The sequence below is a fragment of the Equus quagga genome, chromosome 13, assembly GCF_021613505.1.
Source record: "Equus quagga isolate Etosha38 chromosome 13, UCLA_HA_Equagga_1.0, whole genome shotgun sequence".
In the NCBI taxonomy this organism is placed as follows: Eukaryota; Metazoa; Chordata; class Mammalia; order Perissodactyla; family Equidae; genus Equus; species Equus quagga.
Genome location: NC_060279.1, coordinates 51,349,837 through 51,363,860, shown reverse-complemented (window position 1 = coordinate 51,363,860; position 14,024 = coordinate 51,349,837). Strand labels below are relative to the sequence as shown.

The following is a 14,024-nucleotide window of genomic DNA, read 5'->3' as shown; positions in this document are numbered from 1 at the left end:
TTCCACCAACTCCCTGCCAGATGGCGAGGGAGAAGACACCGGGGGGCCTGGGAGTACAGGGGTAACCTATTTTTTTTTAGAGGAGAAGTAGTGGCAGGAGCTGCCAGACGACGAAGCAGCTACACTGGAGTAGGTCTCCGGACCCCACTACACCCGCTCCCGCCCCGCCGTGCCTCGCTGTCTGTTTTTCAGGGCTTTCCCTCCGTAGCTGGCCCGGCCAGGCTGTGGTGGCGGTGGAGGGAGCGGGCCCCCTTCCCCTTCGCACTCTCGCACCCGCCCACGCTCCACTGCAAACACTTCGCCGAGCAGTGCCCAACCCAACCACTGTTTGTTCAGCGAGGCGCTGGCAAGGCAAACACACACAACTGAGTCACAGGCAGAGCGCTTGCCCACGACGGCCACGCAGTTAGAATGCAAAACAGACCCTCTGCGCGCCTCTCCTCCTCGCGCCGCCACCCGCCACAGAAGCCACAGACGCACTCGAACTCCGGGACAGACAGGGGCGCTGGTGAACCAGGACAGGGGTTGGCACAGTGTTGGGCACTCCGCTGGAGCTCAGTATATCAGGGACATTGTGGCCTTTCATGGTGGGGTCCCGCGCACGCTCAAGCATGACTCTACACAAAGTTTCTCGCAATGGCTCCGCAGATGAGATACGCTTTATTTCCCGAGCCCCAGACCCCGCACCCTTACCCACCCCGCACCCTCGCACTCGCTGGGCAGCGCGACTTCACGCACGCGCGCTGACTCCTCCCCGCCGTCACTCCTCCAGGCTCCGCCCCTCAAGCGGACATTCTCCGTGAAGCTCCTGGTCCGCCCCGCCCCATCCCTCCCAACCTCCACCTCTAATTGGACGCTGGCCTCGATTGGCCCCGCCCTCCGGCGACGTAAGTCCCCTTCCCTCCGAGTGGTAGCGCCGAGGGGCGGGGCGGGGCGTCGGCGCGCTATTGTCATGGAGACGGGAAGCCCGTGGTGGCTGCGGCGGGCACGGCCGGGCGCAGGCGGCTGCCAGTCGGCCGAGTGGGCGAGGCCGCGCGGCCCGGACGGCCCGAGCGGGAGGGAGCGCGCCGCCGGCCGGTGGCGGCTGTCTCCCGGCTCGGCCCAGGCCCGGCGGGCGCGGGCAGCGCCCCAAGCGTGTCCTCCCTGCTCCTTCCTCCCGCCTCTCGCGGCCCCTCAGCCCGCAGCGCCCGCCCTCGGCTCCGCCCGCCGCCGCCGCCGCCGGCGCAGCCCCTCGCGGTAACGGTCGGTAGCGGCCCGCGCGCGCCGCCCGCCGGGAGCTCGCGCCAGCCACGAGGGAGCGTCCGCGGCCCGCGGCCCGCGCGGCGGAGGAGAGGTGAGCCCGCGTCCCCCGTGCCGGCGCATCCGCGTCCCCGCGTGGCCCCGATGGACGCCGCCGGGCGCCCCGTGGGCACGGCCCGCGGGCGTGCAGGGCGGGCCTCTCCTGCTGTCGCGGTCCCCGGGCGGGCGCGCGTGGGCGTGTCCCCTCCATCCACGCGCGGCGGCTTCACCCTCTCGGCTCTCGTCCAGGATGCTGGTTTCTGAAATGGAGCCATGGAGGTTTGTGCCACCGAGAATCCGAGTCTGTCACACAGACATCCTCATTACATCATCCTGCCACTCTGGGCCGCTGGGCTCTGCCCCCCTCCCCTCTCCCCCACCCCTTCCTTTTTACTGTCTTCTTTTTGGTGTCGGGGAGGACTGGAGAGAATCCTGAAAGATACTGAAGCATTGAGAATTTATGGTTGTGTTGCTGTGGTTGTCACCTCCGCTCTACGTCAAATTTAAGACTCATTTCTTAAGGATGTCTCTATTTTCTGCTTTATTTGCACATTGATGGCTCTGCTGCTCGGCTGGCCGCGGCCGCCGGCGTCTGAGATAGACTTGTGTTAATACGTGAAAGGGAAGAACTGATCATTAGCAGGCAGACGGGATTCAGATAGCATCTGGCGGGTTTTCTCCGTTTTCATGTAAAAGCTTTCACGTTTTTGCTGCTCAGCACGAGGTTTTAACTTTTTATTTTGGTAGTGGTGACGATATCTTCCCCTCTCCGCCTCTTCTTCCCAGTTTGTCCATCAGCTTTCCCGTTTGGGAACGTGCTTACTTGTTAGCAGAAGTTCCCTGGGCTCTGATCACTGAAGCCTTCTCCCCAGCAGAGGTGGGAGCTCTCTTCTCTCGTATGCCAGGTTACCAAAAGGACTGTTTGTTTTTTTGTTTTTTTTTTTTTTTGGCTTAGTATTGCATTTGTATCTTTCTGAACATTTTAACTTAGACTAGGGATAGGTATGCCCTGGTTGTTTTTAACGTAGGACTTCAAACAATTCTGATTTTTTTTTAAACTTGCTAAGGGTTTATTGGTTTGTCATGTCTGCAACGATCCAATCATGCACAACTCTTAAAATTTAAAGCTTTCAAATAAGATCCACAATTGTATTGCCAAGACATGGCTGAGAGCTTGCCCTTGGAGTTTTGGCTGTGCAGTTGTCATTGTTTAAATCAAGTGCAAAAGAGGTTATTCCTGTTTATTTAGTGTAATAACTGTTTACAGTTAAAACTTTAAAGACTCATAAAAGTAGGGCTGCTGTATTTTACAGATCTCATCCTCCTTGTGGGAGAGACACACCACCACCCTAGGAAAGGCAACAGATTGTTCCTGTCATATCGCTTTGCTGTTTTGGCGTGTACTTAAAGGATTATGATTGATAAGGCTGTCTTGCCAGAGAATGTTGACACAGGTGTGCATCGTTATCTTAATTAAGATCCTGAGAAAATGTTGTCTATAAAATGGTGACATAAGAAGGGCGGCATATTTTTGTACAGTTTTGCTTTTGGAGAATTTAATTACACTCGAAACGTGTCTTTGAGCTTCCAGATTTTGTGAGCACTTTGGCAACAGGACTTTTAGAGAGAAATGATAGTTTAATGTTAAGCGTTCTGGCATGTACTAATACTACTTGTGGCTTTTTGGCAGTGCCTTTGTCGGCTTTCTTTGTGCTCTATCTTTGTGGAATAATGGTGACTAATTTAGAAAGAAAAGCAGAAGTAGGGCAGCATGTTATTAAGCAAACGTTTAGTAGCGTTCAGAGTAAATCTAAAGAGGAAAGCATGCTTAATGTGCAGAAACAGGGACACAATAAAAAGGAAAATATATGAGAAATTTATGCCACTTCATTTTTTGGAAAGCAGTCTCCTGGAATGTTTTAATGATCTAAAACAGTTTCTTTTTTCATATCATCAAGTACCTAGCTACCTTGTTTATGGAGTGCCTTGTTTTTTATTTCCAGAAATAGAAGGAAACTGTTTTATTTCTTCCAAAATATTATTCTGCCAATTTGAATTGATGAGCAAGGAAAGACCGTGCATTTAGCCTCTTATTAGTATAGGGATCTGAATCATAACCTGGGCGAGCACTAAAATAATATTACTGTCCTGTCCTTCAAATCTCTGAATGCAAAAACAATAGCAAGACGGATGTGGTTGATTATATTACCGTTGGCTTACCCAGCACCTAATACCCTTTAACATAAGTATTGCGTTAAGATTTCCCCCCTCTCTTTGTAGCTCACGATTTCCTGGAAGCTGGCTGTCCATCAGTGTGTATGTAAGATGTGTGAATGTTTTTCTTTAATATTGAAACTTATTGTAGCAAGAGGAAATGAAAGTGGAGGAGGCCATAGGCGTATGATCGGACAAGCCAGGTGTGGAGTCACAGCTCATTTGTGAGTCCAAGGATAATTAGCTGGCTAGAATTACATGGCAGACCAAAATCAAAGAAAGACTTATTTAGATTTGTTTGGTGAAACTAAAACACGAGCATTAATTTTGAGATAATTGTTTCACTTATCCCCCAGCTCCCCCATCAACCTCTTTTTCTAGCAGCAAAGATCAGCATCCTCTGCTGTCATCCATGTAGTATTTTCACATTTGATGTGCTGTGTTCAAAGAAATGAAATAGGGAATATGAGCTAATTACCTATCATCTGTTTTAATGAATAAAGCCAAATAATTGTGAATATATTTTTGCATTATAGAAATCCTAGGAAAAATTTGTGTTCTCCAGTTGATAATGTGCAATTAAGTGAAATCATATGCTCCTGAGTGAATTAAACATGTTCTTTAAAATAGAGTATGAAAACACTATCATATTTTGGAATAATGCTTTAACTCTGAGATAGCACAGCCTGTTTTGTTTACTGGTACCTCAGTATCTTTGTATATTTCCTTCAATTTCTACATTGTGTTGGCTTCTGTATTTTTAACATCTTTTTAGTATAATTGTTAGCCGTTTTATAGAGAATAATTGTTCTTAATAGACTAGCAGCTGATGCAACTCCAAGAAGATATAAAATCTTGGAATTATTTTTTTTCTCATCCAATAATGACTCTGATTTGCTTTCACAGCATTGCTGTAAAGTGTGATACTCATGACTTATTTCTGCATAAATCTGCAGTATTTTTATAGCTAGAACATATCTAAGTACCAGTTCAGCTTGGCAAATTAACTTAGATGCTTCAGAATTGAAAACCAGTATATTCTAATGTAGTTTGAGTTTGCGTCTTTATTAGTAAGGATGCACTTCACATTTGTTCGGGAGAAGGGAATATAATTTTCTCCTGCAGTTGTCATTTATATAATCCATTTTTCTAGCCTTTTCTCAGGCTAATGATATTCCACACCTTGATACAGCCTTTATTTGTTTATTTGCAGTAATATGGAGTGATACCTTGGAGAAAATTAGATTAGATATTCATATCTAGTATCCCCAAAGTATTTAACTAGTCTTCTGTGTTTTCCTTAAACAGAATAATTTCCATTTTCTGTGTAGGTGATAAGTATGATGCTTCTATAATATATTTGGATGTTTTCAGCTAAGTTCACTTCTGGACTCTGGGGTTCCTCCAGATGTTGGCTGAAATTTGTCCTTGCACCTCCCCAGGCTCCTCCACAAGTGAGTGTGTGCACATGGTGTGCTGTGTGTGGAGTAAACCCAAAGTAACATCCGTGTTGGTTTTACCAAAGTATTTATGTTGGTAATAGGGACTAAGTACAGAATGTAGAGATTGTCACTTGAGGCCTTTGATTATTAAAATTTTATTAATGCATTAAACAAAGGTTCCATAAATAGAAAATTTTTGATTCATGGAAATCCAGTGAATAATTTATTTTTAATGATATCGTTGGGAAGTGAAATTTATAAACTCAGTGCTTTTCATAAAAATCAAGACTAAGGTTATGATATTTTATAGAAACAGAATTGTTACTTAAAGGAAATAATCTATTTATACCAAATTACAGTTTTTGATTATTTTCATTACCCAGTTCTTTTAAGAATAAATTTAGTGGGAGTATCAGCTTCAGTCATAGGCACCAAACTCTCTTAGTGACAGAGTGCCCAGGTGTGTGTAAAACTTGTCATTTCTCATCAAAATAAGGTGAGATGAGAAAAGCTATGAGAAGAAATTACTTTGCAGAATATTCATGTTGTCTAGTGAGGAGAGCAAGGAACTGGGTGTAGTGATAGAGAACATTTTGTTAAGTAAAAAAGATGGTTGTATGGCCAAAAAAAGTAATTTTATGGAAGCCAACTCTAGTTAGTACAGCCTGCAGTAGACCGAATGCTTCTCTGTGAATACTTTCAGAGGCGTTAAAGTGATTTCTAATGTACTGGGAAGCAAGGTGTAATTGTTTTTAAACTAGTTATGTTCCCTATCACTGAGTCATATGGAGAAGAGGTTTCACGTCTGACCAAGAGCTCAAGCATTACAGCAAGTTAGAAAATATACAGCACAGATAGAAAGAAAATATTAAGCAGTGAGCAACCTGATTTCTCTTTGTTTGCCTTTAAGCTCAGTCTTTTTGTTTTTAACCACGTGTAAAGTTGAATTTCAAAGACAGGAAGATTGGGGGTTTTTTTCTTCCTAAGGATAAACATAGGAAAAAATCTAAACATGTAAACAAATTGGTTGAGTTTTTTATCTGTTGTCCACCAAAATTTATTATTCATTCATATTTCATGTGTATTAATAGTATTCAAAGTATTAAAACTAATTCTTTTAAATAAAATAGGTGTGGGGTTCCCCACTCTTTTGAAAATATGAAGAAAACGTGCTTTCAACAGTAATGGATCACGGTTGATTAATTGAGAAGGTTGTACTAAACGTTCTCTAGTGGAAACAGCTAGAGTATGCTTTTTGAGAAATGTATCATTCAGGAATAAATCAATTGAAGTATTGGTAATTAAATTGTAATTCCGTGAAGGAAGGAAGTGGTGGGAAAGATGAAGCTAACTATTGCTGTTTTTCTTTTTAAGAACCTACAGTTCATAATGGAGCTACTGTACTGGCTGTGGAAGGAGGAGATTCTGAAGATAGGGAGGTAATATTATCTCTTTTAAAAGAATTCTTTCCTCTGTAATCCCGAGCCTTTATTACATATAAGAACTTTATCTAGTACACAGCAGTTTCTTTAAATTCGGGGTATGAAAACGGTGTGATTTTCCCGCACGGAGTTTGTGAGCTGCTTCTCGAGGGCTCTGGGCTGTGTTGGGAGAGCTGAGGAATCTCATCTAGGCGTGCTCAGCACCCTTAAAATAGCTGCTTTCTGAGAACGCGGCCTGTGATCGAGGCCCGCGCAGTTCTGCTGGCTTTCCTTTCCGCCTGGTGGACGTACGGTACGTGCAGCTAGCGTGTTGCTCAGCCGTCCTGGTCGCCCTCCCAGGCTTCGTGCCTTCTCTGGGGGATTGCGCTCTGCAGGGCCATTTCCTGGCGGCCACAGCCAGACTCTGAGTGGGAGCCTTGGTGGTGGACAACTGGTTGCAGAGCTCTGCCAGGGAGTGAGCTAGGCCCAGCCTGGGCGGCTCCCGTGGGCTGGAGGCCGGGAGCTGGTACACATGGTGCTTTTCCGGGTTCACAGCTTTAGGTCCCTGTCCATTTTTCGTGTCATCCTGGGCTACGGTGACACTTCCCTCTCCTCTCGCTGGGTTGGCTTGCTGCTTCCTTTGCAGCTGTCACCAGGATTCTCGTGGAATGGAAGCTGCTTTATTCTGGACGATGTCTTTGATATTTACCCATGTGCTTTTTCAGTTTCAAAAACCTAATGTTGGTGTTAAAGAATGAATCTAAGAGTCTTGAGGAACAACAGTTACGTTCAATTTGTATCAATAAGAAAAGCTTTTATCTTCTTATGCTATGTCGCCATATTGCATATGCAGGTTAAATTGAAAACAGAGTAAAACCCTTTTATAAAAGACCAATTACTGTGTCTAAGAATGTTTATGCAGGCTTAAATTGTGTACTCGTATTTATATCTATTTTTTTTCCTTTTTAAGAAAAACAATATACTTTTCTAGTAAACAAAAATAACTACTCCCTGAACTGTATCTATTGGATGGATATTAATAGAACAATAAAGGGCTTCATGGTGTCTAATTATACAGTTAGGAAATGGTAAGCAATGTGGTGGCTAAAATCAGTTTCTTCCATTCAAAAGGCCAATATACATTTAAAAACAAAAACCTTCGGGAAAAAGACTCTTTAAATCAAATAATGTTTTTGGTTAACACAGCAGCAAGGGGAAATATACCAAGCTCAAATTCTTTCATTAATGCCTGGGCAGAGGTTATAAGCAGCTGAGGAAGCCATTAAAGTGGAGCCTAGAAAAAATGATGATATCAAAGTGATTACTTGGAAAGCAGTTTACATTTGCAAAACAATTCAATATTATGACCTTGACCAACTTTTACACCTCATATACTTGGGTTATTACTCCAGCTTTTAAAATATCAGTCTACGGTACAGCTTGTGTATGGAATGCAAGGGTACTTTCGAATTGACCAGGTCTTGCTGGTCATCTTAAAATATGCTACAATATTGCAAAATTGAAATGTAATGTGTATTAATATAAAGAAAGAATAAAATTTAATATCTGGGTAACTGAGACCTTTAAACCTACTTTAAAAGTATAATCTTGACATCTATGACACTATCTTTTGTCTGTGTTATATAGATAGAATTATAGATATTCTACAACCCAAGTGTCTTATTTATTAATTCCAAATTTTATTCTCTATAATGGACTTTTAAAATAAAAGGTATATGTGCTTTAGAGAGTCAAATTTTGAGTCATGGGCTGATTTATTAAGCAGTAGTACATAAAAAATCAGCTTTGATTAATTTAGGACTGTGAAAGGAGGCAGGTAAAACTGTTTTCAGCTGGACTTTACTAATGCAGCAACCATTTAAATTAAATGTTTGTTAACATAATAGTGATGGCATTTTCTCCTCCCCCTCCTTGTGGTTTTGTACAACTGGATGTTACAGTGGCAGTTGCACTGACTGTTAAGTGTTTAAATGATGACACCATTATGTGAAGTGATTCTGAAATGAGAGATTCCAGCCAAGCATTGCATCTGCTCCCGTCTCCTTCACGTCATACTCTCTGGCAGTACAGATTATGATTGATTTGTTTGTGACAGATTGTAGGAAACAGTCATTGATTTTTCAATATTTTACCTTAAAATTATTTACAGTTGTAACCATGGGGAGGTATTTCCATGGGCTGTCAGCCCCTGAAAGACTAGGATAATATTCCCTGCTCTCTGACAAGACAAATTACCTGTAATGAGTGCAGTAGCTGAAGGGTATACTTTTATTTTAAAATATGTCAATAACCCCAGTGACTAAACGAATATTGATTTAGCATAATGAAGCCTGAGTAATGTGAAAATGAGCTTTTTCAAGGAGCATGGTAAAGACTTTCTTTTTAGCTGGTTCTAAGAAGCTTTTCATTCTTTTCAGCTAGCTGGTGGAGAGGAGTCTTCTGTGCAAACCATCAGGAATGATAGGTTGTTTGTGATAACCAGGGTCCAAATATTTTGCCCTTGCTTTTATCGATTCTTTTTCAAATCTTATTTGGAGTCTTACTTTAGTCATAGAATGGCTACTGGTTTGCTTGATCTTATCTTTAACTGATTGAATATTTTTTCCATTTCAACGTATTTTACATTGGAACCTCCAGTAATGAATATTAAAATAGAACTATATGTACAGTCATTTGTAGATGACATAGTAATTATCTTAAGACATCTCAAATGGGTTATTGTAGTATTTAATGTGCCGTATTTCATGGTGGAATAGTCCCCAGTCCCGGGACATCAGATTGCTCTCAGTGGGAATGAAGATTAATGTACTTACGTCATGATGTTTTAGGCATCAGTGCATGTTTTTATTTTTGTCGGAATTTTCTCCCTTTTTTAATGTAATTCTCAACTTTTTATGGATTAAGATCCCAATACATAAGGTCCTTCAAATGAGAATGATAGGGAAGTATATAGCTTTATTTTATAGTCCCTCAAGGAACCTGAAGATTCTATGCCTGAATATGTATCTCCATATCTAAGTCGGTGAGGACAAGATAGGGTAAACGATGCCGGTGATATATAGCAGAAAAGTAGGCATGTGAGCAGGATGTCAGACTGACGTTTCATGGGAGCCTAGCATATTTTATAACTAATAGTAATAAAATCTTACTAAAAGCAATAGGTAAAGTCTCTTTAGAAATTAAGAATGAGTTGTGATTTAAAGGAAATTCAGATGGCTCCTTGTGAGTGCTAGTTCTCTTGGAGCGTGGCATTGGACATGTTGCAATAAAATGAAAAATATAAACATACTTTTAATGGAAAAAAGGATGAACTGTAGAACAAAAAATACTGTTTTCTTTTTCCCCGGAATTTGCCTAAGGGCATGACACAGACGCTCTCTGTCCCTCCCCTGCTTTCTGTCCTGCAGGAAGCTGGCTGCTTGAGCAAATCTCCTGGTCCCCTGGTTTCAAATGCTGTGGGAGTTCATTTCTTTGTCGCCCCTCCCCAAATCCTTTCCCTTTTTCTATGAAAGGATATTTGAAAATAAAAATATGAGGGATGCACCATCATCATATATGAAACCGGTAGCCCAGATTCTTCAGCCGTTCATTTAGTGTGTAGTTCTGAGTGGATGGAGCGTCCACAGACCTCGCCCAAGGAGCAGGCCCATCCATAGCTAGCCCTGTGGGAGAAAAAGGGACCAAGATTTTCCCTCAATAGTTTTTTAAAATAAAACAAATTTCTTCAGACAAATCCACGCTCAGGAAAGCATCTGTGTTGTCATCCAGTTTATCTTGAAGTAAAATAATAACTGTGTTACAGTCAGCACCTCGTGACCCCATCGTTCCTTTAATCCCGTGTGTTCATTTCACAGTACATGTGTAGACCTATTTACGTGAATTAAATTTAATAAATGTGTAGATAAAGTAAAGCTTTTTCTGGGGAAATTCTTCTCTTTTGGATACTATGCCCTTCTCCGTTTCTTTTCTCCCCTTGAAAAGAATGTCCTGCCCTTGTTCTCCTTTAGGGAAAAACTATTTATGTAAAGTGTTTTTAAATCATGCAAGTTATTGCCTGGGGTTGGTTAAAACATTTATTTTTTGAAAAGGAGAAAATGCCCTTGTCTTAAAAGTCTTTCTTGTATTTGTATCTATTAAGATAAATAGTTGACTTTGATACGGTACATACCGATCTACTTAGTTAATTTTTTTCCAGAATTCATTTTACTGTGTTTGGTCTGACCTCCGATGATAACTTAATATAGAAACAAATTAGCATATAATTCTATTTTCCACGTGACCTCAGCCAGTTGCGGAATTGTACCACCACTTTTGGGGAGCAATTTGATAGTTTATGGAGACTGTAGCTTTAAGTGTTTGCAAATGTTCCGTGTGCCCTCACTAATGTGTTATCAAAATGTTTTAAAATAAGCATTTAGAGGAAATACTCACCCCTATTACGAAGTTATTAAAATGCCTCCTAAAGGTAGCATTTTTAATTAGTGTACAGAATTGATTAGTGATTTGTCTTCCCCTAGCATGAAGCAGCGCGGCGAAGTTAAGTGCGGTCGGTGAAGTATAAGATATTAGGGATTGATGGTGACAGTGATCGTGACAACTAAATGGATTTTTTTTTTTCCTTTTAGATTCAGCTATCGGTCTTTGAAATTTCCTGTGGTCTGTTCATTCTAGATGCAAAGGACATGGAAAAATCAAGTGCTCAAGTGGTTTAAATATGTTTGGATGTTCCTATTTATAGACTACAGCATTTTTCCAATTAAAATCCTCAGTTGTCATGCAGAAGAAGGTTATGTTTTTCTTGATCACCACTTTTATTTGAAATGCTTAGTATTGTAGAGTATCACCATTTTCTGTTTTAGTCAAAAGTATAGAAAAAATTAAATCAATTTTATATATTGAATTTTTTTCTAAAATGTCTTTATTGGATTGAACGAATGTTTATACCTGAAAAAAAAGGGTTAAAAAATGCCTTTCTCCATCCTAGCAATTCTTCTGGCAATCTGATATTATTAGAGTAGGTTTAAAATCACCTTCTAACATGACTCTGGTATATTCTTGGGAGAAAAAAGACTTGAAAGGCATCTGTATATATATTTTATTCTCCATATTAGTCTCCCTGGAATAGAACATTTCTTCCTGAGACAAATCTGTTAGCTCAACTCAGATACCAGAAAAAATTGCCCTAATTGGCAGAGCATTTGTTATGTGTTTGAATGTTTGATTTACATAAAGAAGGTTGACATCCATTTCTTTCACAGAGTTCTTACATTTGGGTAGAATAATGCCAGGTTGCCTTGCCATTGGGAAATTCCTTGTTGTGGCCTTTGTGGCAGCTGTAGGAACACGGAAGGACTCCTCTGTGGCAGGCAGGCCTCCGGCTTCTGTGGTGTGAACACTGAGAAAGGGGTCTGTCTGGCCGGAGAGAGCCCCTGGCGAGGGAGCTGGGCAGACTCACAGATGCTGATGACGCTTGTAGACGCTGCTGGGAGTTGCTGTTTTGTGAGTGACCCAGATTGTACTTCATCCACTTCTGTAGTTTTTACAAAGGGTCAAAGTGCTGTGATGAATTCTTAAGCTCAGATCTCAATGTGGCAAAATAAATTTATTAGGCTAGAGTATTTCTGTTTTTATTTTTAATTAAACTTTGTATTTTGAGAGAATTATAGGTTTCACATGCAGTTGTACTAAGGAATGGAGAGGTCCCCCTGCACTTTACCCAGTTTCCCCCAACAGTAACATCTTGCAATATCTAGTGTAATATTACAGCCTGGACGTTGACATTGATACAGTCCAGATACAGAACATTTCCATCACCACAAGCACTCCTTGAAGTGCGTTTTTAAATGCGTACTCCCTTCTCTCCTGCCCTCCCCTCATCCCCTCCCCACCTTAACCCTAGCAACTACTAGTCTGTGCTGCATTTCTATAATTTGTTTCTTTAAGAATGTTATATAAGTGAAATCATATAGTTTGTAACCTTTTGGAATTTTGGCTTTTCTCAGCATAATTTTCTGGAGATTCGACTTGCCTGTATGAAGAGTTTGTTCTTTCTCAGTGTTGGGTAGTATTCCGTGGTCTGGTTGTCCCACGGTTCGTTTAACCGTTCACCATTGGGGCTGTTGGGAGCTTCAGTGTTGTTTTTGGGTTTTGACTATCATGAATAAAACTGCTGTAAACATTCTTGTACAGGTTTTTGTGTGAATGTAAGTTTTCATTTCCCTGGGATAAGTGCCCAGGAGTGCAGTTGTGGCTCATCTGATAATTACATAGAGAACTGCTTTTTGAAACTCGCCTTGATTCTGTGTGTGTGGAAGCGGAGACAAGGAGGACATCCACGTTTTTGTGGCATTTTTACTTTAACTGCATTTGTTTATGATTTTAAAACATACAGACTATCTTAAATAACGTGTAGCCAGATATCCAAAAACATTTTCCACAACCTAGATTCTGTTCTTATTTTTGAGTAGTGCTTTTGAAAAAAATTGCTTCTTTTTGGGGTAAAATGTTTGTGTAATGGAATAAAGGGAGACATACACTATAGAAAAGATGTTGCAAAGCTGACAGGTTACTTGGAAAAACTGGGGGATTTTCCAGGTGTTGACAGAGACCTGACATTCCAGAATGCCTTGTGATAGTTTCTGAATTGAGAGACTAGCGTTTGTCACTGTCCTCTCCCCCATAGTTTTTGTGTGTAGAATTAAGTCATTATCTTTACAATTTGTGTTCAGTAGAATTGCATTTAACGCTCATTTAGTTCAACTCTATACACTTAGTAGGAAAAAGAGGGAAAGAAGAAACGAAAAGTATCTTTTCCTAGTATGGCTCCTGAAAATGCAACTACTTTACAGATGCTTAATGGGAGAAACGGCTTAGTTCCAAACCTGGAAATTATACTGTTATGCTTACTGAGACTTAGTGAGGTATGTACAAAACCATCTGTGCTATATTTCTAGGGAGACCCACTGGAAAGATTTTCAAGGGTAATTTTTACTCTTATTTTCTACCATATATATTGACTTTAGAACTCTCACCGAAGATGCAGTTCCATTTCTTTTTTAGAAACATTGGATATCATTAGCTAGTTATGGTGATCTTTCTAACAAAAGCCAATATTATCAATCTTTAGCTTTTTTGAGTGAGACACTAGGCTCTTTCAATCTTTCAATGCTTCTAAATGTAATTTCACCTTTAGCCCACTGTGGTCATGACCATAGTGATATAAATGACATAAGATAATAAAATAGTCCTTGCCCTTAAAAATGACCTAAATAAAAGATATGTGTACACTTGGAATCTTTAAGTATCAGTGGTCACTGGTCATTAAGCAGCAATGGAAGCGCCCCAGGTTCCAGCAGTTCTAGGCACTAGGAGCTAACAGTAAAGAAGAGCAACACAGTCCCTCTTCTCTTAGCCTGGTTTTCATGGCTCTTTGCTTGCGGGGTGGGGAGAGGAGAAAAGTAAAAAGAAAAAGAGAGAGACCAACATGATTATGTGTTAGTACAAATCCAGAGCCTTCATGCTTCAGGAGAGAGACCAGGGAGCTGGGACCCTGGAGCAGGCCTCACAGAGAGCAGCAGGCTGGAATTCTGCAGGAGCGCTGTGCGCCTGTGCGATGTGGAGAGGGCGCCCATCGGAAAGGGGAGATGAG

General features: G+C 41.4%; 1 protein-coding gene across 1 annotated transcript; it reads left to right on the top strand.

Annotated features, from left to right (window-relative positions):
- The first annotated feature begins 636 nt into the window (after positions 1 to 636).
- LOC124250198 (atherin-like) lies at positions 637 to 11,280 on the top strand. The gene is made up of 5 exons (XM_046682034.1): positions 637 to 734; positions 915 to 1,333; positions 4,867 to 4,946; positions 6,309 to 6,373; positions 11,002 to 11,280. The coding sequence occupies exons 1-5, from the start codon at positions 637 to 639 to the stop codon at positions 11,045 to 11,047; spliced, it is 708 nt and encodes a 235-aa protein (XP_046537990.1). The 3' UTR covers positions 11,048 to 11,280.
- Positions 11,281 to 14,024: the final 2,744 nt, after the last annotated feature.